We start from the raw sequence: 26,381 nt of genomic DNA, 5'->3' as shown, positions 1-26,381 counted from the left end.
GTCCTATTGGCTGCAGGTTTTCACCGAGGCTGTTCTTTTGGGCAATCAACATTGGAACAGAAGGAGCATTTGTAGTAGCCCTATTTTTTTTCCCCCCCAAAGCGATTTACTGAAGACCTCAACGATGAAATTCGTGAGATTTATAATGAAAAATGCAACATTGCCCAATGTGCCTAAACATATAGAACATTTTGCAAAATTTTCGCCGTCACCGCTCTCTATGAAACAATTTCTCGATTTTGGTGAGTAAGCCCTTCAATGTTGCTGCCATGTTGGACAACTGACTTTAATGCAATATGTAACATTGAGCTGAGGCAATTAAATTTGAGTTTTATCGCGCTCTTGTTTTGGAGCGACATTGGCGGCTAGTGCGATTTATGACTTTGCACCACTTTGAATGGTCAGATTCAGAGAGATTATTGTTTTGAATGACAGATACAAGACTATGCTTGTCTTGGCATGTACGCATTTGTTTCAGTTTACTGGGCGAAATTCCTGGATATTTTGGTCTGCCTTTCTTAGACTAGGCTAGTTCATAGTGCTGAGTATTGCGTCAGCATTTGTAGCAAACTCGTAGCCAGCGGTCAGGGATAATTGCGAGGTGAGGTAAGGGAGAAGGTCTCCGGAAATGGTCTGGAGAAGAGAGGAGGGGATAGGGTGAGGAGTTGTTGGGCATTTTAACTGCTAGTCAGAAGCAATGTTCCCTCTAATTGTTTTCGCCACTGAGCAAATGTCATTTATGGTGAGCGCAAACTTGAACGTTGTGAAAAGTCTGCAACTTCCAGCGCGCGTTTACTGTGAACACCGAGTCTGTAACCGCTTTAAGTTAGTTTTAAGTTGCCAAGAAGTAGCCTACATCATAATGTGGGTCTACCATCAAAAACAATGGAGAAAATAACATTAACATGGAAATGGCTGTTCTATCATTCAGCCTACCGTAACAGCAAATGGGTGGTGTTCAATGTAGACCTACTACATTCCATGAGAAAAAAACATGCAAGGCTTGACATGAACCTGTTTATCCATTTGTCTTTCAGACAGAGGTGACTGCAAATGTTGTTGTTTGATGCAAGTAACCACTTACTAAATAAAATGCATTATTCCCATACCATTTATTAGAGAATAAGACATTATACAACATCCTGCCTATTGGCTCCACTTAATCAAGCCTGTCTCAATACAACACTGCCCCTTTAAGACAAACTGCACAGTTTGCAGTTCTCCCTTTGATCTCAGAACAAGCCCGTTTGCTCATGTTGTTAACAAAGTCCAGTTCAAAATGAATGGCACAGATCCATATTTGACAATGGTCTGTTTGCATATAGTCCTACTGCAGCTCTGATTGGTTATGACGCACCGGGCTGAGTCATGTGTCAATGCAATATAATCCTACACCGACGTGTTCTGCCTACAACAAAATCTCTTGCATAGTTTTGTTTTGGGATGTTGCATTGAAAGTGGCTAATATTGAGTTGATTTGATCACAATTTCCACAGCAAAGAATAATGTTTTAATTAAATAAACAGTACTGTAGCAATGAGGTTTGTGCAGTAAGCTATAGGCCCAATACATTTTCACCACATTGACTTTGCTTGAATTTCCCTGCCAATGCATTGATTGGGCCATCAATAAAACATTTTAACATTGAGGTAGTCTCCATGGTCACACCGGTAATAGATCAGTTGTTGTACTACTTGAGGCACACCTGAGTGAGCATACATTTTAAATGGCTAGCTTTTTATTTTACTGGGCTGATGTGCCTGCATCAGCTGGTCAGTCTCAGCTGAGGGAGAGCGCAGCAGACTGAGTGCCCGCTTCTCAACATCCCTCTGCTCTCCATTTCCTGGACTGACACTGACCAAAAGGGGACACCGTCTTCCAGCTGATGGCGAAACTCGAGCCGCACCACATTACTTCTGCCTCATGCACACATTCATGTTGTTACTCCAATGAACAAGAGAAATATTCCTTTATTAAAAAGACCCAAGCCGCTAATAACAACAATGCAAGCCTATGGATACACTTTCATACTCAGTAATCACTGCTGCGGTGCTTGTTTGTTCCCTGAGTGGAAATAAGAGCCTGCATTTTATGGCTTCTAGACGTGTTTAATACAAATGGTTGACAGTGCTGAGTAAGAACTGAAACATTAACTCACTCCAAACAGCAGTTTGTTGACAGTCTCTCTAGTCATGGTTTAATGTTTTGAAATCTCACAGTAATAACGTTGCTTTAGCTTTCTTTTATGTCTATGTTACTGCAGACACTAATCTGAGCCATCCGATTGGCCAGCGGTAGGCCTTTAGTGTAGAGGTCGACCGATTTATGATTTTTCAACATCGATTATTGGAGGACAAATTTTTATTTTATTTGTAATAATGACAATTACAACAATACTGAATGAACACTAACTTAATATAATACATCAATAAAATAAATTTAGCCTCAAATAAAAACATGTTCAATTTGGTTTAAATAATGCAAAAACAGTGTTGGAGAAGGTAAATGTGCAATATGTGCCATGTAAGAACGCTAAATGTTTAAGTTCCTTGCTCAGAACATGGGAACATATGAAAGCTGGTGGTTCCTTTTAACATGAGTCTTCAATATTCCCAGGTAAGACGTTTTAGGTAGTTATGATAGGACCATTTTTCGCGATACCATTTCTATTTAATATACCTTTGACTATATACCCTGACTCTGCATGCAATGAACGCAAGAGAAGTGACACAATTTCACCTGGTTAATATTGCCTGCTAGCCTGGATTTCCTTTAGCTAAATATGCAGGTTTAAAAATATATACTTCTGTGTATTGATTTTAAGAAAGGCATTGGTGTTTATGGTTAGGTACATGTTGGAGCAACGACAGTCTTTTTTCGCGAATGCGCACTGCATCGATTATATGCAACGCGGGACACGCTAGATAAAATAGTAATATCATCAACCATGTGTAGTTATACCTAGCGATTACGATTGATCAAGTTTAATGCTAGCCAGCAACTTACTTTGGCTTCTTACTGCATTCGCGTAACAGGCGGGCTCCTCGTGAGGCAGGTGGTTAGAGCTTTGGACTAGTTAACCGTAAGGTTGCAAGATTGAATCCCTAAGCTGACAAGGTAAAAAATCTGTCTTTCTGCCCCTGAACAAGGCAGTTAACCCACTGTTCCTAGGCAGTCAATGAAAATAAGAATGTTCTTAACTGACTTGCCTAGTTAAGTAAAGATTAAATAAAGGTGTAAAAATGGGCAAAATCAGCGTCCAAAATGACAGATTTCCGATTTGTTATGAACACTTGAAATCGGCCCCAATTAATCGGCCATTTCGATTAATCGGTCGACCTCTACTATAGTGCACTTGATTTTCTATCCGGGAAAGCAGACTTTGCACCTTTTCAGAAATAAAATGGAAACCTTTTGCCTACCCGGAGGGCAGGGCAGCTGAATCGGGTGCACCTAACCCTAACAACCTGAGACACAAAGAAAATTATACGAACATAAGTGTTCGTTTTTTTTCCTTTCTCACAAATGTTTGTCGATCGACAAGGAATGCCTTGGAGAGTGACCAGTCAATCGTGATCGACTGGTTGGTGACCATCACTTCTCTTCGTGGGCTGATGTTTCTGCGCATCAGTCCTGGGGGGGAACTGCTCGGTAGTCTCAGGGCTACAGCGTGCCCACACACACAGCTTAGAGGAAACATTGGTCAGAAGTAAACTAATCAGAAGTATGCTATCCTATTCTCAACATCACTTGCAACAATGTTATCTTTATGGATTCATAATTTGGCACAAAAACACTGACATAATTTCCTATTGTAGCCTACCTTATGTATAATTTTCCCTACTAGAAATGTATAGAAGTTATTTAGCCAGGCCTAGGCTGCACTCTTTGCTCTGGGAGACCTTGTAGCTTACACACTGGGCTCCTGTCATTGAAGGCTAGTACATCCCTAGCCCAACTGGTTAACAAGACGTAAAGGAATAATAGCAACGTTGTATTTGTCATCTGCCTCAGGAGGGATAACTGGGGCCCCCAATCTGTCAGCATTTGTCTTTTAATTCATATTTATTTTTTACAATCATCAAGCAAGGAATTTTTGTATGGATGTCAGTGAGTGTTGGATTTGGTGAACAAATAATGGCTTCTTTGATACATTTGGCTTATTTTAGTGAATTTAAGTGTTGTAATGCTTAGGTTGTTTTTGAGTGTACTGATATAAGTAGGACACGTGACCTCCCGGGAACTTTGAGAATGCACTAATTTGGGACCACGCATGTCTGCCCTCTCATTGGCTAGACTGGTCCCATCTGATCTTGCCTCCTCCCAACTGCCTTACATTTTGAGATTTTTCATCGTTGGAGTGGCCACTTGAGTATCTGGTCAATATGATGGATATTCTGTGTCCAACTGGAGTCTATGCAGCCAGCTATACCCCCTTTTCTCTGCAGTTCCGTGATATCCAATTATGATCTTGTCTCATCGCTGCAACTCCCCAACGGCCTCGAGAGTCAAAAGTCGAGTCATACATCCGCCGACACAAACCGCACTTAACACCCGCCCGCTTAACCCAGAAGCCAGCCGCACCAATGTGTAGGAGGGAACACTGTTCAGCTGACAACCGAAGTTCGTGGATCTTCTATATCCGGGTTGCATCCGGTTTACACGGCCCAACTTCACATGTCCACAAGCACTCAGTGTGCACAGGTAGCAGTGACGAAGTCATCCAAAAACATGGCAGACATTTGGATAGATATAAAATGGGAGTTAAAAAAAATGTAAAAGCTCAGCAACAATGTTTTGAATAATTCAATGGCTGTTTTGTGCACAAAGGTGATGACTAAAGTGTCTTATTAGGAATTTTCTAATCTGACGTCTCTGTGGCAGTCTATGGAAATTGTCTTTCTGGGCCGGTGTTTAAACTGCAGTACCAAAGCAAGATTGTAGGAGAAGACTGCTGTAACCTGATTGTCTGTCTGAAGTTTTTTTTCTTCTTCCAGTGGCTCGCCGTTAAACTTTTCCAGAGTTTACCAAATTCACTCCATATTCGGTGCGCTGTCATCTAGGATCACGCAGTAATCTCGTGGTGAGAGCTACATAGTATGGTGACCAGGGTGTGAGCTTCGGGAAATGTAAAAGCTGATTTTTACCGTAGTTAGCATATTTTAGTGACTGGTAAGGCGTTCTGGGTTGTAGGCAAGCCTTCGATGACAGGAAAAGTTTATTGAACCAGAGGGCTGGTAAATGGGTTTATGTTTTAGGAATACAGAATGTATCCTTCAGCGACAGGAGCCCATTATGTATAGGTCTCCCAGAGCAAAGAAGCTAGGCCTGCCTGCCTCTACTTTATTTTACATTTTCCCCCCCAGGTTCCACCAATGCATGCGAGACGACATCATTTGTCTTTTTGAGACAAGAGCTACCTGTGCGACTATCTAACATCATGAAGGAGATCAATTTGCTACCTGACCGATTGCTTACAACCCCATCCGTGCAGATGGTGCAGAGCTGGTAAGAGTGATTATTCTGTAAGTGCAGTTAAGTTTGAGGGTGATACTGAAGTTTTTTATTTTTTTTTCAAGTTTTCTATTGTTTCATTCACCTTTGAAAATGTAGTTCATATAAGCTATTTACAGAAAAACACAGCCAATTTTCCAGCCAAAGAGAGGAGTCCCAAAAAGCAGAATAAATAAATTAATTGATAAATGAATCACTATGACACTCATAGGACTTCAAGTTACATAATGTGTTTTGTTCGATAAAGTGCATATTTATATCCAAAAATCAAATTTTACATTGGCGTGTTATGTTCAGTAGTTCCAAAACATGCGGTGATTTTGCAGAGGGCCACATCAATTCACAGAAATACTCATAGTAAACACTGATAAAAGATACAACTATTATACATGGAACTTTAGATACACTTCTCCTTAATGCAACCCACTGTGTCAGATAAAAATAAAAATAAACTTTATGGAAAAAGCATACCATGCAATAATCTGAGTACGGCGCTCAGAGACAAACAGCCAAAAAGATATCCGCCATGTTGTGGAGTCAACATTAGTCAGAAATAGCGTTATAAATATTCACTTTGATGATCTTCATCAGAATGCACTCCCAGGAATCCCAGTTCCAAAATAAATGTTTGATTTGTTCGATAAAGTTCATAATTTGTCCAAATACCTCCTTTTGTTAGGGCGTTTGGTAAACAAATCCAAACGCGTGCAAGTCCAGCCGAAAGGTCGGATGAAAAGTCCAAAAAGTTATATTACAGGTCGTAGAAACATGTCAAAAGAAGTATAGAATCAATCTTTAGGATGTTGTCATAAATCTTCAATAATGTTCCAACCGGAGAATTCCTTTGTCTGTAGAAAAGCAATGGAACGCAAGTTAACTTTCACATAACCGCGCGTCACAAGCTCGTGGCAATCTGCCAGACACCTAGCTCAATTCCATCTCATTCGGCCCCCCTTCACAGTAGAAGCATCAAACACAGTTCTAAAGACTGTTGACATCTAGTGGAAGCCTTAGGAAGATATATTAGAATGGCAATGAGTTGAAAATCTACAAACCTCAGATTTCCCACTTCCTGGTTGGATTTTTTTTTCTCAGGTTTTCGCCTGCCATACGAGTTCTGTTATACTCAGACATCATTCAAACAGTTTTAGAAACTTCAGTGTTTTCTATCCAAATATTCCAATTATATGCATATTCTGGCTTTTATGGCTGAGTAGCAGGCAGTTTACTCTGGGCACTTTATTCATCCAAGCTACTCACTACTGCCCCCCAGTGACCAAGAAGTTAAAAGGAATAAGTGGACTTGTGCCACCACTGCAATGACCAGATGCTCTGAGAGAACAGTCAGATGAATAAAGAGCAGCTGGAGTAGCAGTGCTCTCGGGGGTGATCCACGTCTCCGTCAAGGCCAAATATTCAAGGGACTGAAGGTCAGCATAGGCTGAGTTGAACTCAGCGTTCTTGACTGCAGATCGGCAGTTCCAAACACTGCCAGAGAACCTGAATTCCAAATGGGTTGTGCGCGTAGGGTACACTAAATTACAAGGGTTGCAGCCAAGGAGTGGGGAGTGTGTATAAAGGCTACAGGGAGAGGTGCAAATGGGTATAGAAAACACACATAGTTGCCAAAGCAACAAAAGAGCAACATTTTTAATCTGTAAAATAACTAGGTAAGATACTCAAGTGAGAGCGGTGTGGTGCCTTCCTCGAACAACTCCGCAAAAACGTTTTTGTTTCGGCAACGGTCTTAGTTTTGCGACAAACCTGAGAAACCAGGGGATTGCTTAGCAGAGGTGGAGAGCATGCCTCCCTGTACTAATTACTGAGTGCCTAGTAGAGGTGAAACCACTCCCCCCTCCAATACAGCCACTGATTACTGTGATCCTGGTTGATGTGTCAACAACTATCTGCAAGTGATGCAGTTCACACACCAAGTAGGCCACTGGGAAGATATGCAGCACTTAAAGTAGAGGGCCCCAGCTAGCAAAGAGACAGTACTATATCACAACAGATAAAGACAAAAAAAGTAGATTTATCACTTCTGAAGATATCAGGAGTCCTCTAGCTATAGAATTAACATTTTTAAAGGATTTTATGTAATCTATCACAAGACATCAAGTGTCTCTTGGGTACTTCAGATTATCCTTGGCCCTCTCTCTGGCCTTATCACATGTTAAATAATTACATAAGGCTTTTAAATAAGAAATAGAATGACAAAGCTGTAAAAAATTATCCTAAATATAAGCTATCAATGTATTGAATACCATTTGGTGTTGTAATGTGAGGGTTTCAGCATGAAATATCCTTTAATTATGTTACTATGTCGATATGCATTTGTTAATGTTTTGACGTTAAACTGGTGGCAGTTGTGCAAAAAAGTCAATAGTTGGAAGATTAGCCGAGTTAATTGAAAATACCATTGTTGATTAGATGCTTTCTTATCTATTTTCTCTTGAACCATATGGTCTGTCTATTAGAAACTCATGGACGATATGGACACTGATGAATACTATATATAAATATATATTTCTTAAAGTTCTTCAAGTATAAATGACCAAAATGAAAATAGATCGTCATTGGTTTTCTGTTAATTACTGAAGATTCCGGGAACTTTGGTAAATTACAGGTAGCTTTGCAACCCTAGTTATAAGGTGTATTGCTGCAGCTAAACATATACACCACACTACTCCGGAATGATGCAAACTGAAAAATGTGTTTTCAGGTATGTCCAGAGCTTGATGGAAATCCTGGCGTTCTTGGACAAGACTCCTGACAGCCACAGTGTCCTGGATGAGTAAGTCCTCAATCATCTTTGATAGATTGAGAGGGCCTACCTGGCTATCTCATGCTGTTTGTCTTACAGTCACCTTTTATCCTCTAGGTTTGTGGACACCCTGGTGAATATCAGGAACAGGCACAATGAAGTAGTGCCCACCATGGCACAGGGCGTCATTGAGTACAAGTCGGTGTTCGGCCAGGACCCAGTCACCAACCAGAACATTCAGTACTTCCTGGACCGTTTCTACATGAGCCGTATATCTATCCGCATGCTTATCAACCAGCACAGTGAGTACAGATGTCAGTCCACTGAGTTATCCATTATTTCAGACAATTGTCGGCCATTTTGAAACTGACTTTTCCACTCATTGGACTCTCTGTAGCTCTTGTCTTTGATGGAGCAACGAATCCACTTCACCCCAACACAATAGGGAGCATCGACCCTCACTGCGATGTCACAGAGGTGGTCCGAGGTAGAAAACAATAATTCATGGATCTTTAATGTGGTGTTGAGCTGTCATAGGATATTACAAGTCTTTATAATCTATGGGTGCATGGAGAGAATAGAGGTGACCAATTGTATTTTTTTTTTAATGTAGTCGAATATATATATTTTTTAATTTCTCTTGTACCCAAACACCCTTATTGTGTCATTTCATGGTGTTGTATTTTTCCAGATGCTTACCAGAGCGCCAAGTTGGTGTGTGATCAGTACTATCTGAGCTCGCCAGACCTGATGCTCCAAGAAATGAATGGTAAGAACCAAACCAAGAGTAACTAATCATCTATTCCACTGATATCACCGATGACTCATGCATGTAGATGACCATTTTATGCTAATTTGGGAGTCTTGGATGCAATTGTCTGAGTACCACCGCTGTGTGTACCAACAGTCTCTTCTGTCTGGACCTGAGGGCCAAGTAATTATTCCAGCGAGGCAGAAGTAATGGATAAGTGGCGATGGCTGGCTGGCTGCCTCGAACAATATTGACACTGTGACTAAATCCCCTCTCTTCCCAGAATAATCCAAATGGATGTCAACAGAATCTGTCTGACGCTTTACATCCTAATGGCTTTTGTATTTTAATTATACTGCAGATGTTTATTCATTTATTCTCTTTTGCTTTACCTAGTCAACAACCGGAAACAACCTATAAGCATTGTCTATGTGCCCTCCCATCTCTACCACATGTTGTTTGAGCTTTTCAAGGTATGGTAGAACCTGCATTAAAAATGTATTCTTAGATTGAAGATGTTAGTCACTTGTGAATGTTATCTATTGGTCCATTTTCCAGAATGCTATGAGGGCCACAATTGAGAACCATGAATCCAGCAACAGGCTACCACCCATTCAAGTCATGGTGGCTATTGGAGGAGAGGACCTGTCAATCAAGGTACAGTATGTTAGTGAATTGTATTGCTATGCCATTATTCCCAATTAATACCATTGTCACACTCACAAGTGCTAATGATAATCTGTGGCGTAATGAATTTACATTTTTGTCTCCACCCCCCCCCCCCAAATCATTATTAAAGCTGTTATGTAAGATTTTGACCCTTATTAATTCTGTTTAATGTTAAACCAAGCTGCTAATCCCAGATTAGATGAACAGGATTAGGTCTACATTGACTTCCATACTAAGAGCCCATTAACCTTGTCCTGCAGTAACTTGATCTCAGTACTGCTTGTTCTTTTGGAGAGCTGACCAGTGCACCTGGGGAGTATTCATTACTCTGATTCTGTGGCAAAGCGTTTCTTAAATGGGGAAGGACCTACCTGAATTTGTTCAATAGAAACTCAATTTTCTCTGTTTACTTCCGTTTGGTCCTGAAACGGCTTCCGTAAGGAATACGCTTCTTGCAGTGACAAAGAGGGAGAGGGAACTGAGTGGCCTTATTGTCCAGTTACCTTGACGATATGCAGAATAGATGCCTTGGTTTGGCCTGTCGTAAGGCAGGCTGTTGAATTCAAGCCAATGGCACGAGGGGCACCCACCTTTCTGGCAGCACGTCCACCTTTTTTATGACTGGCCATTCCTCTAATGCCTGACTTTTTTTCTTTTTTCTCTCTCTTTCTCTCCCTCACTCTCTGGCAACGCGTAGGTGAGTGACAGGGGTGGCGGAGTCCCTTTCAGGAAGATTGAGAATCTTTTCAGCTACATGTACTCTACGGCCCCCACGCCAGAGAGGGGTGAGCACTCTCAGACTCCATTGGTGAGTGCCTCTGCTCTTTGTCAAGTCTATTCTTTCACGGACCAGGTTTGTGTTCAGGAGGGTGCAATGTACTGAACATTGCCGATAGAAATGCTGTGAAGTAGAGCTGACATGATTCCTTACTCTACATGTCAGAGAGGCATGTCTGTCTGTTCTACACAATACATATTTCTATCCAAACTTCCCAAAACACTCATGTTTATCAGACTGTTGAAGCAGCCATAGTTTAGAGCCGTGTCGTGTCCTCTCCAGGCTGGCTTTGGCTACGGCCTGCCCATCTCCCGGCTCTACGCTCAGTACTTCCAGGGAGACCTGCAGCTCTACTCTATGGAGGGTTATGGCACTGACGCTGTCCTCCACATGAAGGTAAGCTACATACTGAGACAATGGGACTCGTGTAATTGTCATATAACTCGTCTGACTTTGGATTCATTCGAATTTTGTATTTTTTCATTTAGCAGACGCTCTTATCCAGAGCTACTTACAATTAGTGCATTCATGTTAAGATAGCTAGGTGAGACAACACATCACAATCGTATCGATTACATTTTTCTATTGACAAAGTATTTATCAGCAAAGGCCTTGCTAGTGGGGAAAAGAGAAGTGACCTTTCTTTCTTTTGGGGGGGATGCTTTGAACACGCAATACAACTCGATCTCCTTCCCTCCACAGGCCTTGTCCACAGACTCTGTGGAGAGGCTCCCGGTGTACAACAAGACAGCTCTGCGGAATTACAAGGTTAGCCAGGAGGCAGACGACTGGTGTGTGCCCAGCAGAGAACCCCTGGACCTGACCGTTTACAGGGTAGCCAAATGAGGATAATGTCGACGCCACCCTGGTTAGATTGAGGCTCTGTATGCCAACAGCCAAGGCAGACAGCCACCTAACCTCGCCCACATATGACTGGATGTTGTTTTCCATCCTGGTTTTGGCATTGGCATGTTTTCTTGTTCTCACAATGATGCCCTTCATGGTTTTATTTTAGCTTAGATTATAAAAACATCATCTTTGTTCACCTCCATGAGTGGTTTTATGGGAGTGCCAGATGTTGATAATAAAATAAAAAAAGTTGTCACACTTAATTATTCTCCCAAACATTTAATGCGCATACAAACATGGTTGCTTTACCCATGAAATGTTTGGGAGCATAAGAATGTGTCTCTTTCTTTTTCTAGTTTACTCTCCGTTATAGTCAGCACTTCTATTAAAAAACATTTCTGGGTGTGTCAGTTTATGCCTTTTACTATCGCTCGATGTTGATGAAATAAACATGGGAGGGTGTGCAGGGTAGTGAGGTCCCAATGTCATACTTAATTTTGGGGGGAGAGATGTGGCAGGGTGGGTCTGAAGACTCAGATACTGTGCGCAACGTTGTGTAGAGCAGCCACGCCTTTCTATCATGTCGACTAGGGAATCACGGCATCTCTACATAAAATTTTCTATCTGCCACATTCAGAATGTTGCGTCCTTCTGAACCGGACCCAGGTTGAAAAGACAATCCGACGTGTTGGTTGGACTCTCTGAGAGGATCTTTATGTACTGTAAACGGAAGTGAGGTGTTGTAGAACTCCTTAGATGAACCAGTACTGTAGAATAACTGAATGTCCTGGCGGGCATTAGACCTCCCTTGCTCTAAAATCGCTGACTGTCAGAAAATGCCACCTCAGCCTTAACTGCCTCAGTCAAGTTTTCTTTACTTGAAACATGTACATTATTAACAATGTAGTATTCAATCTTGGAGAAGGCTGCTTATGACTTATTTGATTCTAAAATAATATTATGTACTGTTCTACCATGTCTTGATGTCTATATATTGATTTCAAGTACATTTTCTCTTGCCAGTTCAATGGACAGAATTCAACTAACAAAAATTAGTTGGTCTGTTCAGTGTTGCGACTTTCTGTATTCCTGTGAACTCAAGCTCTAGAGCAATACATTGTGGAAACAATTTTACCCAAGTTCATTTGCAGTAAGACAGTGATATACTTTGTGATAGGAAGCCAGTGTTCATCTTTTACGCACCGGTGTTCTATTGCCCAGTTCTTATTGTCTGTGACCCTTAAGGCTAGGCCAGTCACATAGGAATATTTGATGCTGTGTATGTGATGGGAAGATGCTCCCAGCCTATCCGCTTTTATCAATTCCCTTTTATTTTGTAATATACATATAATATACATTTCTTCAGTTATTTTAAGTTTTTTTTTTAAATATTTTTTTCATTGACATTGTAAATATGTGGTATTATTAAACTTATTTCAATGACAAATCCTTGTTTTAATAATTCTGTAATGTAGGGCTTGAAGATAACGACAATATGACCCTGTACAGAAACAACCCCTAGCCACCAATCTCCAGGCAGTTCATACAGACCTGAAATAATTGTTTCCACTTAGCCCTCTAAAGGGGTATGAATCATTTGTGCTATATTGCTTATTTAATCTATGTGTAAGGAGTCAAGGCTTAGTGGCTGTTTCTTGTCCGGGCCCAGATAATCAGTGCGATGTGTTTCTAGGCAGAAACAATTGTCTTGCCATTGGCTGGAACCAGCTCCATGACCTTTCAAGTTCAGTAACTCTACCTTGCCCTCATCACAGTATACATGTCCCTACACATCTAGAATGTCACCCTGCATGTGCTTCTGTCAGTACACTGACTCTCTTCTTTGACCTATTCCATCAGCCTATTTAGAACAGCCACGTTATTTTCCACGATGACTTGGAGTTAAGTTTAAATAGAAGTGATTGACCCAGGTTGTAGTTAACCCTATGCCAAGTGTGGGAGAGCTGGCCTCTACAGGCAGCCCATAGTAAACAAAAAGCTCTCTCTGGAACAGCCATGGCTACTGTTAGTCCTTACACAGGACAGTATCTTTAATGCGGTGTCCTATGTGTAGCATGATCCTTTTGTTTTGCCTTACTGTAGCAGAGTGATGTACCTGACAACAGTTAGGCAGCCTTGACGTCAGAGCTGCAGGGATTTTTTGCTTTTTGCAGGGACACCCTCGTCTTTGTTGACTGAATGGAATCGAGGGTGGCCTAGTCAAGTAAGGAACGTTTTACAGTTAGTCTCGTGCTCATTTCTTGAAATTCTACACATTTTGCTGTGACTTACACCATGTTAAAATTATACAATGAGGGCGCCTGAAGGTCAGGGCCCCTGAGCACATGCCCTTCATGCCCGGTCAGTAATTCGGCCATGATTACTATAAGTTTAGATAGTCTAGCCAGCTAAAATACCAATATATATCTAAAAAAAATTGTGAGTGACTGTCATCAAATCAAATTTTATTGGTCACATACACATGGTTAGCAGATGTTATTGTGAGTGTAACAAAATGCTTGTGCTTCTAGTTCCGACAGTGCAGTGATATCTACAAATTCCATAACAGATACCTAATACACATAAATCTAAGTAAAGGAATGGAATAAGAAAATATGGATGAGCAATGACCGAGTGGCATAGGCTAAGATGCAATATATAGTATAGAAGACAGTATATGCATATGAGAAGAGTAATGCAAGATATATAAACATTAAAGTGACCAATGATTTCAAGTCTGTATGTAGGCAGCATCCTCTGTGCTGGTGATGGTTGTTTAACAGTCTGATGGCTGTGCGATAGAAGCTGTTTTTCAGTCGGTACTGACCTCACCTTCTGGATGGTAGCGTGGTAAGGCAGTGGCTCGGGTGGTTGTTGTCCTTGATGATCTTTTTGGCCTTCCTGTGACATCGGGTGCTGTAGGTGTCCCCGGTGACGCGTTGTGCAGACCGCACCACCCTCTGGAGAGCTGTGCAGTTGCCGTAGCAGGCGGTGATACAACCCGACAGGATGCTATCAATTGTGCATCTGTAAAAGTTTGAGGGTTTTAGGTGACAAGCCAAATTTCTTCAGCCTCCTGAGGTTAAAGAGGTGCGGTTGCGCCTTCACCACACTGTTAGTTTGTCCGTGATGTGTACGCCGAGGAACATAACTTTCTACCTTCTCCACTAATGTCCCGTCGATGTGGATAGGGGGGTGCACCCTCTGCTGTTTCCTGAAGTCCACAATCATCTCCTTTGTTTTGTTGACGGTGAGTGAGAGGTTATTTTCCTGACACCACACTCCGAGAGCGTAATGATGAGCATGGAGGGTACTATGGTGTTGAATGCTGAGCTGTAGTCAAACAGCATTCTTACGTAGGTATTCCTCTTGTCCAGATGAGATAGGGCAGTGTGATGGTGATTGCATCGTCTGTGGATCTATTGGGGCGGTAAGGAAATTGAAGTGGGTCTAGGGTGACAGGTAAGGTGGAGGTGATATGATCCTTGACTAGTCTCTCAAAGCACTTCATGATGACAGAAGTGAGTGCTACGTGGCGATAGTCATTTAGTTCAGTTACCTTTGCCTTCTTGGGTACAGGAGCAATGTTGGTCATCTTGAGCAGACTGGGATAGGGAGAGATTGAATATGTCTGTAAACACACCAGCCAGCTGGTCTGGGCAGGCAGCCTTGCGAGGGTTAACACGTTTAAATGTCATACTCACGTCGGCCACGGAGAAGGAGAACCCACAGTCTTTGGTAGCGGGCCGCGTCGGCGGCACAGTGTTTTTCATATTGATAAGAATAGGTGATTAGAATTAGAACCATGAGATTAAAGTGGGATAGAGTATTGTGTTCAATGCCCTAGGCCTAGTCTAGGGGCCAGGGTTCTGGTCTAGACGGTTTGGACTGCTCCTACAGTCTTGATTTAGTACTGCAGTTTAATTGAAGCTGGGCCCATAAAGCCAATTTCCATAGACAGTCGCATAGAGAAGTCGGATTTGAAAATTCCTAATAAGACATTTTAGTCATCTTTGTGTACAAAATATCATTTATATCATTTGAATTATTAAAATAACTGTCGATGAGGCCTATTTTTCCCATCACTAACAGCCGAAAATATTAACATTTTATATTCATCCAATGTCTACCATGTTTTTGGACAACGTGATGAAGTTATCGCTGCTTGCGCTGCTCCCTGTGTGCACTGAGTGTGAAATTGGGCCGTCTAAACCGAATGCAAGCTGGATATAGACGGTCCATCGATTGCATGAGTAGATCATGTTGAAAGCAACGTTCGGACATCTTGGACGTAGTCTGAAGTTCTTTATTCCTCAGTGGCTGGGTCCCGTGTGGCTCGGTTGGTAGAGCATGGCACTTGCAATGCCAGGGTGGTGTTGATAATGGGATATGTAGATCGGGCGAGTCGGTCAAGGATCGATTCAGACAAGATGGTAAATTGTATGACAAGCGACAGTTTATTCAGAGTAAAGATATCTGGTACAACGTATACGGGCTCATTCATTTGGCTCACAAGGAACCAGCAGAAAGAAGCCCCGATAACAGATTGCAAGCATGTTATGTACAGTACAGAAAGTAGGTTGAGTCTGGAAGTCCGGTCTTCTGGTTGGCCCTGTTGGGCCGTCCGTCATTCCTCTGAGTCTCGTAGTGCCGTTCTCAGTCACACAATGTTCGGCTAGGAAGGAGATTGTGTGTGTGTGCTTGTGTCTGCAAGTCAAGGCTGTGTCTCTTCCCCCCAATGTGTGGGTGTATGTCTTATCTGTGTGTCCTCGGCAGTTAGTGTGTGTATGTGTGTGTGCTGTGTGTGTGTGGGTGTGGAAGCTATCCTGTATGGGACCTAACATGTTTCACTGTGAAAATACGTTGTCTCAGTTATAGCAATGTAATAGCAGTAAGCTGGTCATTTGCATAAGAAATAGCACTTCCTTACAGTGGTGGGTTCTATTCCCTAGGGAGACCAGAACAAACAAATAGGAAAATGTATACACTCACTAGTCTGTGAGTCACCAAATCGCCCTGGATAAGAGCATCTGCAAAATAAATTACATTTAAAATGTTAAAATGCCTGCACCCCTCAGTCTAGAATAGGACCTATTTTCTCGGGTTATTACAGTGCTGAGTGCATTGCTGACATTTACGCATGTAAAAACTGGACATTTTCAATACAGAGGAAACGTGAAGTAGTACTACGTATTCAACATTTTCACACGTTAATCCAATCAATGTTTCAAGTATCATTGTTTTTCAATTCTAGGTTTAGCCCACAAACGATTGAATGGAAAATGTAGGTAGTGTTTTTAGATTCATACTGCCGCCTATGTCACCGCTCTTAGTTTTGCTGATGCTGAAAAAACATTTGCACACCCATGGCTCCAACCAATCATATCTTGCATGTGGTTTTCCCATGCATTGCCCCATTAGCTGCTTACACAAGCAACATGTCTCAAAACCTAAATCAAACAGATGAAAACTACTTGACAGGGAACCTTTTCATTTGAAGAGCCATTTCTGATTTTACATTTCAGGTCGGTATATCGGGTTCATTTTATTTAATGGACAGCATCAAATTCTTGGCTATATTGATCTATTATATTGATCCACCACTTAGTATCTGTTTTGTTCTGATTTGAATCAGCCCCATTAGAATACGTTTAACTGTCCTGGTTGTCTGATATAATCAACACTGAAAGTTTCTTTCCCAATTCACCTGTGATTTTGTATCCCGATGAGGACCCATTTTGACCCATGAAAAGTCCAAATTTCGTTCATGAATATGAATAGCCAACAACTTTTTCCATGGGCCATTGTTGACCACACTGCATCCAAAACTGCTGATAGTAAGATCATTTCATGTACACGTCTGCATCTTGTCTGTGAAAAGTAACACCTAAATTTACTGAGTGGGTAAAATGCTGTTTAACTGAAGTCCTTAATAACTTCTCTTTTTTGTGTGTGTGACATTAGTCCCTGTACATGGGTATATAAGTCCATCCGCGGACTGATTTTCAAGATGCTGACCTAAACAGGTGGGGACACGTTTTTAAATTTCAAGTGCTTTGTAGGGTTATATTATTTAAAGACAAAATATCAGTTCCTGTACCATTGGTACCATTTCGAATCCTTTAGGTTCATTACATGAATCATTTGCTCCATGATGCTGATATGTTCTGATATGTGCTGATTCAACACATTTGACAGAGGGATTGACAGCCCTTATAGTTTCCCTAACTTTGGTATCCTAATCTACAGGGTCCCTCATCATTGGCTCTGAGATGCAGTGTTTCCAGGTAAGAATATTTAACCAGCATAATTTCAAACGAAATACCTTATATCTGATCACGCTCCTCTTCTAATTAATATGTAATTACATATGTAATTACAAGAGCATTCATTTGGGAATAGCACAATATCTAAAAAATAATCTTAGAAATGTATAATAATTGAAATAGTACTATCTTATATAATTGATTTGTCACTGTTTTCCCTAGATGATTGCGTTAACTGTGGCTGTGTTCTTTGCTGTGCTATCATCCTACACAGTGGGCTCGGTAGGGAATGCCAGTTCTGTGAGTATCAACTACTCAGAGTGATGTTCAAAAGCAGAGCAGATGGAGATTTGGAATATAGAAATCATACATTATGTATTAAATACATTCTTCCCAATGTTGTTTACATCAGATGGAAGTTCCAAACCCAACCTAATATTGAGATTGGCACAGTGCTATAAAACTTCCAAAGGTTTGCCGAATGAATAACGCTTTTTAAAAATCTTAATCTTCCAGGTTGAGTTTAAGATTTGGAAGTTTGAGGATCAACCTTTGGTGACGCAACTTGCTGCTGTCTACAAGGTAATGCAATTTTTTAGACTTAACTTACATGTTTTAGAAATTCTTTCTATGATGTAGTCTAAGAATCAATCTTTGTTCGCCCCTAAACAATAATGCTGCGTAACAAGATTCATTAGTTATTCATTGGTTATTGTCATATAAAAAAAGTATTAAAAATCTATTCAGGAAATGGAACACTTCAAATGTGAACAAACAAATATCAGGCAACAGCTGGAGGCCCTGAATCAGGTAAGGGATTTTCCACTTAATTAAGATCTATCTTTTGTGAAAGGATTTTGTACTTCTTTAAACGGGCAGATTAGACTTTTTGATTCTTCTTCCACAGATGCTGACAAGCCCTAAGAATGAGACTACAACAGAAATAGGTCAGTGAATGAAATGATATGATTATTAGTCCTTTACGTCACAATTACATTTCTACAACTTTTTTTACAATGATAGTTTGTGCAGCTTGTTATGTAGTATACCTGTCTGACATTTACTGCAGTCAATTTCATTATTGTTGATAAGTTAAATTTGATCATCATTATAATCCTTGACAATATCTCCATATGACTAGCGTTAGTGTGAGCATAACTGGTCTGTTGTTCCTTTCCTGTCTGGTCTCTGTCTATGTGATATCTCTGGTAGGCAGCACTTCTCTTGTATACCCCCCAAACCATGGAGAGGGGGACATCGTGCGGTCATCAGAGGAAGAAGACTCCATGCGACCCTTCGATCCCTGCTTCCGCTACACCGTCCTGGACCAGCCCTGGAGGGCCACTAACACCAGCATCAAGAACAAGATGTGTGACCGCAACGTCAAGTGGCAAGGCTGGTACCGCCTGTTCTACAAGGGCAACAGTCTGCAGATGCCCGAGAGGTGTGTGCCCATGAACAAGTGTGGCACCCACGCCCCCCTGTGGCTGGCCGGGCCTCACCCGAAGAGGAGGGAAGGGATCGTCACCCGCAAGGTCTGCGGCCACTGGAACAAGAACTGCTGCGCTTTCAAGTCCACACCCATCAAAGTGAAGAAGTGCCAGGGCAATTATTACGTCTACAAGTTAACCAAACCGACGACATGTCACCTAGCCTACTGTGCAGGTAAGATTGGTCTTTGTGAGCCAGTTTCCCAGACACGGACTAAGTGTAAGTCCTAGACTAAAAGCATTTTCAATCGAAATTCTCCATTAAAAACGCCTTTTAGGGCAGGACTTTGCTATAATTTGTGTCTGGGAAACGGACACGATATGTATAGCTAGGACTCTCATTGTGGTAGTTCATGAGTGTTTTACAATTTGAACATGTGACACTCCCCCCCTGTCAGATATCAACACCATTGTGTGTGGAAAGTGCAGGAAAAGCGAGACCTGTGTTAGTCGAGACAATATAAACTGGAGGTGTAAGAAGAAGCCAAAACGTGAGTGGTCATAAAACATTTTGAATTAAAACAATCAAAATACATTTCCAAATGTCCATGCTGATCTCTGGTCATTTTCTCTCCTCCAGCCCTGAAGAGAAAAGTCCACTTCTTTGCCTCCTATCCCAGGCCCATCTCAGGCAAGGTGAACTGCATCAAGTACAGGACTGTCCTTGTGAACGTTGGGCGAGCCTTCAACCGGAGGACCGGGGTGTTCCGGGCTCCTGTCAAAGGAGTCTACCAGTTCTTCTTCTCCACACAGAGTGGGAAACATGGTGTCAAGACGGACCTATGGTTGGTGATCAATGGTTACTGGGTGGCTGTCTCTCACACCAAAATCAGTAGTCCCTCCACTGTGGGTAATCTGTCCACTTATATGACCTTTCTGCGCAGAGGGTCCCTGGTGTATGTGAGCCAAGACTGTGGTAGCTCTTGGGCCACTGCTTCGTCCAATACCATCACATTTGGTGGGTCACTGCTTGCTCAGTCGAAGAGGTAGACTAAAGCAAATATGTGTCTGTTTTCATTTAGTATATGATTCTTATTTATAGATTTAATGGTGTTTCTGTCAAAACAGCGTTGCAGTTGAAAACACTTCTTCTAACATTTTATTTTTTATTTTGGTCATTTAGCATAGTCTACACTCTTGTCCAGAGCAACTTACAGTCAGATGCATGGACATCAATCATTTGGCTTAAAATAAATACTGTATGTTGCTTCTGTAGTAAGTGAAAGTTTGCTTTAATTCAAAATGAAAACAATTTAGATTCTCAAGAGTTTAAATTAGGCAGTCTTAATGTAATTCTCAGATTGTTTGACATTTAATTTCCATATTTTGCTGACATTCGCAAAAGGCACCAGTAAGAAAAATATTTCCCGCCCATGATGTTTTCAGAGTAAAATGCTGTGTTAGTTGATACTCTATATCACTAAGATAGGCCTTTTTGTATTTTAATACAATTACAGTACAGTAATAAGAGATTGTAAAATAATAGCCTACCTCTCTCAAACACAAGATGGCATACTAGGGCATACACTTGTAATTAGTAGACAAATTACAGCAACATCAGTGAAGTGATATAGACTGTCAGTCATAAACCTATATGTTGAGTTTATTTTGCCAGTGTTCAGTAGGCCTAATTCCAATAAATTAAAAGTGCTGAGTGTGTTTTTGTCATATGTTCATCGTCATCTATATGGTCAGTCAATGGTACAAATTCTGTAACAGGGAGTTGAGTTGAGCCTAAAAATGACAGGCTGTCTTGAAAAAAAAAAGTGTTTTATTTTTTACATCCTATTGTTTTTGACATACAAAAACTACCCAACGTCACAAATGGCAGGCCTGCATGTAGCTAGGCTGAGTTGTTGACAACCGGAAGCTCCGATTTTCAAGGGAAACGGTAGAGAGCACCTGTGATGCAACTTCCACCTTTGGAAGTTAACAAGGCCACGCTCTATTTTTTAATTGACAAATATCAACAAACAAAAGAGGAATAGTCACATGCAAACAAGCATACACCACGCTCTATCTTAACTCCTTCACATTTACTGGATTGTTTGAACAGTGCAGAGAACCTTCCCCAACAGTATTTTTTATTCCAGTCAAGACCAGAATGTTGGGGGATCAAGTTTCAGGTGTTTCTTTTAGGCCTGCTATGTAGATTAGTCTGCACATAAGAGATGTTGTAGGCTATGAATGTTTCCTTATATGGCGTAATTATTGGGAATCATTTGAGGCCCTGACTAGGCATACTGAATTGGATTCGAAGAACTTGTCAAAATGACTAGTCAACCAAGAAATGTATTAAAACTCTTCAGTTGTCATGGGAATTGTACTTTTTTCAAAATGTGCACATGGCAAGTTTAGACCAACACTTCTGACCAGGGGGTGGAGCGTTGCGAGGCGGGTAGGATTGTATTCGTCTGTATCGAGTCGAGACGAGAAATTCAAGGAAAGGGCTCTGTTGATAGGCGTTTAGTGTAACGGGACTCCGGACAATACCTTTTCGGCGAAAGCAACAAGTGTCTGGATATGAAAGCATATTCTGAACTAACTATTTCTATTTGAACCGTCCGTTGTATTGAGAACAAATACTTAGATACGTTTTGCTATAAGTTTGTCTGTTTTGTATCGTTTCCTTATTTTTTTTGCAGCTCATTCAAAATGAGTAAAAAATAACATCGTATCACTTGTACTGTTGACTAACGTTCCTTGAATGAAGACAATGCTCCTCGACCATTTAGAGCTTGAATAGGTGCACTGACCAGCTCGCCATTGTTTACCCGGTGTCGCGGAGGACCACCTCAAAACAGTGAAGTTGTCTTTTTCAAAAAAGTATTTTCTTCTGAACCGATCAAAAAAAATAAAAAATACAACATGGCAGAACACGAGAGTCTGGAGTTTGGAAAGGCTGACTTTGTTCTTCTGGACAATGTTTCTTTGGAGGAATTCATGGCTAACCTAAAGCTCAGGTAGGCAGTGGCGTCCACCACGGTCATTCACCTCGATGAGGCGAGACGTAGCCTGCTGGCTCAGGAAAGCCATCTTTCCCTGTCTGATGGACGCTTTTTATAGTACTAAGCCTAAATAGTTATACTTTTTTTGTTCGTTCAATTAGGCCACTATGTGTATAGGACTGACTAATGTATGAGTTGGTTTCAAGCACCACAGGTGCAAGAGTGCTTGCTGTTCATTTTGACAGGTCAGAGTTGCAGTGCTTACATTCCTACACCACACCTTACAATATAATTGTCAGATTTGTTTATTTTTAGTTGGCTGTGCCAGACTGCCGATGCCATAGCCGAGGCTACTATTTAATGACTTTTCAGAGTAATATAAATGGAATTCCCATTCAATTATGGAGTGCACATCTTGCAGAGCAACATTTGTTTATCAATAGTCACGTTTCCATCCAACCATTTCATGCGGATGAATTATAACCTGAAAAAAAGCCACGAGCAGGCTGATGAAAACATTAAATTGTTTTTGCCGTTTGATAAAGTGAAATAATATTGCTCTTATCCATAATAATGGTACCCTACCCGCACTGTATCTGCGAGCTGTTGGGTGGAGCGCATGTACCAAGACCAGAGTGGGCACATTTGCTATATAATGCAATAGTTTTTGCGACAAAACCATCAGTAGAGTTGAAAATGCGATGGAAACCAATTGAATTTCTATTTTTAATTCGGTACATGGGCATTTAACGGCAAAAGTATTTTTATGACCACCACGTCATCACCCACAGACTTTTATCCGAAAAAAGTCAGTGATGGAAACATCGCTGGTGGGGAAAATGCTCAAATCAAAGTTTATTTGTCACGTGCATGCCTCAGTCCATGGCTTCTGGTTGGGGTATGTAGTACAATCACTGTGGGGACGATGTCCTCAATGCACTTATTGAAAAAGCCAGTGACTGATGTGGTGTATTCCTCAATGTCATCGGAAGAATCCCAGAACATGTTCCAGTCTGTGATGGCAAAGCAGTCCTGTAGTTTAGCATCTGCCTCATCTGACCATTTTTTTATAGACCGAGTCACTGGTGCTTCCTGATTAAATTTTTGCTTGTAAGCAGGAATCAGGAGGATAGAGCTGTGGTCGGATTTACCAAATTGAGGGTGAGGGAGAGCTTTGTAGGTCTCTGTGTGTGGAGTACAGGTGATCTAGAATTTTTTTTCTCCCTCTGGTTGCACATTTAACATGTTGATAGAGATTTGGTAGAACTGATTTAAGTTTCCCTGCATTAAAGTCTCCGGCCACGAGGAGCGCCGCCTCTGGGTGAGTCGTTTCCTGTTTGCTTATTTCCTTGTACAGCTGACTGAGTGCGGTCTTAGTACCAGCATCTGTCTGTGGTGGTAAATAAACAGCCATGGAAAGTATAGCTGAGAACTCTCTAGGCAAGTAGTGTGGCCTGTAGTTTATCACAATATACTCTACTTCAGGCGAGCAAAATCTAGAGACTTCCTTAGATTTCGTGCACCAGTCGATGTTTACAAATATGCACAGACCCCCCCCCCCCCCCCCGTCTTACCGGAGTGTTCTGTTCTATCCTGCCGGTGCAGCGTGTATCCCACTAGCTGAATATCCATGTCGTCATTCAGCCACGATTCCGTGAAGAATATTGTTTTATGCAGTTCTATTACTTGGCCTTTACTACAGGAATTGACCTATCATGTGAACACTATTCCTTGTGTTTTGTCTGCACACATGATCTTTTTGAATCATGTATGCAGGTCAGACATAGAACAATGGACATAGCTTCCTCTTGGACCGTAATTCTGTCCAGACACACAGCATTCCTCAGAGATGTTGTCTTTGTCCGACTGGTAATTATATGAGCCATGCTGTGTGTGAATGGGGCTTCACCCAAGGATTCACGGTGCTCCCGATGAAAAGCGTCATCCTAACATACAGATTGTCCAAGGCTATTTTTGCATCATGAGTGGTTTGTGGGATGATGCCAACCAAGCGTGGTATGTTTGGGAAAGTGAATGTGGGAAAGATTCAGTCACTCACTGCCCTGGCCCTGTGTACCTGTCCTCTGCTGCAGCTGCATGCAACTTTGCATGTGGTTTCTGACACTATCGAATGTCAGGGTGGGGACTTGTGGATGGGAGTCCCCTTTTTTATCTAATGCTCATTGTAATAGCTTACTCCTGTTTGACTTGAATATGGCCAGAGATGATTCTAGTAGATCTTCTCAAATAATTTTCTGTTCTGATAATGCAATGAAATTAGTTGGAACAATATTGAAGTCTGTTTTCCTAAGCACCTCGAGCCTACATCAAAGTGCAAGTCACACTTCCTTATTGCTGACGACAATGAACAATGTCAACACCTTGACCTGTTCGAATTACTGCAGGTAATGGCGACGAGCTGAACTTTAGCTTACTCGCTTAACGTAACCACGCTTGAGACTTTTATGGAAATGACCTCTAAATATTTGGAACATTATAGCCCACAGGAGGTTGGTGGCAACTTAATCGGGGGAGGATGGGCTCCTGGTAATGGCTGGAGCAGAGTGAGTGGAATGGTATCAAATACATCAAACACATGGTTTCCAGGTGTTTAACATTCCATTTGCTCCGTTCCGGCCATTATTATGAGCCGTTCTCCCCTTGAGGATCTAGTTTCCTGAAGATCAATTATATAGCTTACCAAAAGACCTTACTTTATAGGCAGCCTCTCCAATGTTTGTTTCTGCACAAATAAACATCCATATAACTTGTCATCCTTTAATGGGCCTCAACCCATTATCTGAACTATAGTATTATACAAACCGCAGTTTGTAATCCATGCATGGAAATGGGAAACATGCAGCTCTGTTATTGAATGCATGTGTAAACAGACATAGGCCTACATCTTATATGTCTGAAATTATCTTTATCATGCGTAACATTGGTGCCAAGTCATATATGTTTTACCCAGGGGTCTCCAAACCTGTTCTTGGAGTCCTACCCACCTGTAGGTTTTCACTCCAACCCCAGTTGTAACTAACCTGATTAATCTTATCAATTATTAGAATCAGGGGTGCTAGATTAGGGTCTGGAGCGAAAATCTACAGGATGGTAGCTCTCCAAGAGCAGGGTTGGCGAGCCCTGGTTGTAACTGAGTGGAGAAAGTGTCCTCCAACTCAACTCATGACCTAGAAGCCAGTTCCACTGTGTTTTTTCATGGTTCCCCTCTAATCAGAGACTGATTTAGACCTGGGATACCAGGTGTGTGCAATTATCAGGTGGAAAACCAGCAGGCTCTGGACCTTGTAGGGTCAGGGATGAATAGTGGATTTGGGAACTATTTGACAGACCACAGACAGACCATGTAGTTCAGTACAATAGTCTTTTCACAGACACACGTCTAAAGCTGTCCTCACAATTATTCAATTTTATTGGTGTTTCTATCCTGATAAGCATCCAGTTTATAGCGTAGCTGTTTGCATTTGATAGCCAGGCAGCAGGATCTGCATGCATCATTTTCCTAGCTCTCCCTGGACCTACTGTTTGTTTTCCCTCCAGCTGGACAAGCCAGAGTGGAGAGGATGTATGCAAGTTGTTATTTGCAGAGGGTGTGACCGACCAGGAGCACTTCCTCCTCCTGTCCCTTCTCATCCTGTGTGTGTGTGTGCAGCAGGGTGAAGGAGGCATAGAGAAACACTTGGAGAAGGGATACACCGACAAGAGTACATGAGGCATCTATTTGCCTCCTTCAATAGCTATTTTGAGGTGCGAAATTTCCCAAATATCCACTTTCAATGCCATCGTGGCTCTCGGGGGTGTATTTTGCGGTCAGCCCATGATAGCCATGTTGAGTCGCTAATCAGAATCTATCCCCTAGTGACTATATGATAAATGATGTGGAGTAGCCTGCTTAGTTTCCGTCTTCTTTTGGCCAGAGTGCTTGTCCAGTTGACATTTACTTTGTTTGACTTAAAGTTGAACAGTCTGGCCTCAGGGAGCACAGTGCCAAGGAACTTCCTAAATATAACCCCAACAGATGCCCAATCTCTTTGGAAACATTCCATATGAAAACAGTGAAACTCCAGTAAAGGTCTTGGGAATTTGCTTCAATGGACCAGTCAGCAGATAAGAGGCCATGAAGCCTCTGCAGCACATTGGAACTGAGCAAATAAACCATTGTGATCCAACCTAACAATGGTGGAAACTGTAAAGGAAAGTTGGTAGTCTCGAAGTTTCTTTCCTCATGTCTGATTCTGGAAACTCCTGATATATACCTCTGGGGGTGTACACCAAGTACTCTTCTTTGGAGCACAATGTTATCACTGTTCACTGTTTGTCTTAATATGGCACTT

The 26,381-nt window shown here is 41.6% G+C and overlaps 3 protein-coding genes and 1 long non-coding RNA gene across 4 annotated transcripts in view; 3 read left to right on the top strand and 1 right to left on the bottom strand.

Moving 5' to 3' along the window:
• On the top strand, nt 1-12,772 carry pdk2a (pyruvate dehydrogenase kinase 2a). The gene is made up of 11 exons (XM_046368857.1): nt 1-242; nt 5,367-5,508; nt 8,237-8,308; nt 8,396-8,580; nt 8,676-8,765; nt 8,970-9,047; nt 9,426-9,502; nt 9,588-9,686; nt 10,396-10,506; nt 10,759-10,872; nt 11,179-12,772. The coding sequence occupies exons 1-11, from the start codon at nt 125-127 to the stop codon at nt 11,320-11,322; spliced, it is 1,230 nt and encodes a 409-aa protein (XP_046224813.1). The 5' UTR covers nt 1-124; the 3' UTR covers nt 11,323-12,772.
• Nucleotides 12,773-15,761: 2,989 nt separating this feature from the next.
• LOC124048256 lies at nt 15,762-17,309 on the bottom strand. The gene is made up of 2 exons (XR_006841195.1): nt 17,033-17,309; nt 15,762-16,355 (listed from the first exon to the last, which is right to left on the bottom strand). It is a non-coding gene; the product is annotated as an uncharacterized LOC124048256 (long non-coding RNA).
• On the top strand, nt 16,838-20,740 carry LOC124048255. Its single transcript, XM_046368856.1, has 10 exons — nt 16,838-17,162; nt 17,290-17,351; nt 17,575-17,612; nt 17,814-17,891; nt 18,108-18,173; nt 18,339-18,401; nt 18,499-18,538; nt 18,804-19,256; nt 19,480-19,572; nt 19,662-20,740. The coding sequence occupies exons 3-10, from the start codon at nt 17,598-17,600 to the stop codon at nt 20,069-20,071; spliced, it is 1,218 nt and encodes a 405-aa protein (XP_046224812.1). The 5' UTR covers nt 16,838-17,162; nt 17,290-17,351; nt 17,575-17,597; the 3' UTR covers nt 20,072-20,740.
• A 744-nt stretch (nt 20,741-21,484) lies between these two features.
• LOC124048254 (unconventional myosin-Id-like) overlaps nt 21,485-26,381 on the top strand; it is a 134,322-nt gene continuing 129,425 nt past the window's right edge. Inside the window, exon 1 of the mRNA XM_046368855.1 lies at nt 21,485-22,044. Within this exon, the coding sequence (XP_046224811.1) occupies nt 21,950-22,044 (95 nt within the window). The 5' untranslated portion in view covers nt 21,485-21,949. The remainder of the gene's footprint in view (nt 22,045-26,381) is intronic.

Source organism: Oncorhynchus gorbuscha, linkage group LG11 (assembly GCF_021184085.1).
Source record: "Oncorhynchus gorbuscha isolate QuinsamMale2020 ecotype Even-year linkage group LG11, OgorEven_v1.0, whole genome shotgun sequence".
In the NCBI taxonomy this organism is placed as follows: Eukaryota; Metazoa; Chordata; class Actinopteri; order Salmoniformes; family Salmonidae; genus Oncorhynchus; species Oncorhynchus gorbuscha.
Note: the sequence above shows the minus strand (reverse complement) of the source record. Positions and strands in the feature narration are given on the sequence as shown.

Bases quoted from the DNA above. Each gene is read 5' to 3' on its own strand.
- LOC124048255 (XM_046368856.1), top strand. The intron at 17,892-18,107 runs GTGAGTATCAAC...TTAATCTTCCAG, and splicing joins CGGTAGGGAATGCCAGTTCT to GTTGAGTTTAAGATTTGGAA. The intron at 18,174-18,338 runs GTAATGCAATTT...AAATCTATTCAG, and splicing joins AACTTGCTGCTGTCTACAAG to GAAATGGAACACTTCAAATG.
- pdk2a (XM_046368857.1), top strand. From the start codon at position 125: ATGAAATTCGTGAGATTTATAATGAAAAATGCAACATTGCCCAATGTG. The intron at 9,503-9,587 runs GTATGGTAGAAC...TCCATTTTCCAG, and splicing joins TGTTGTTTGAGCTTTTCAAG to AATGCTATGAGGGCCACAAT. The intron at 9,687-10,395 runs GTACAGTATGTT...GGCAACGCGTAG, and splicing joins GAGAGGACCTGTCAATCAAG to GTGAGTGACAGGGGTGGCGG.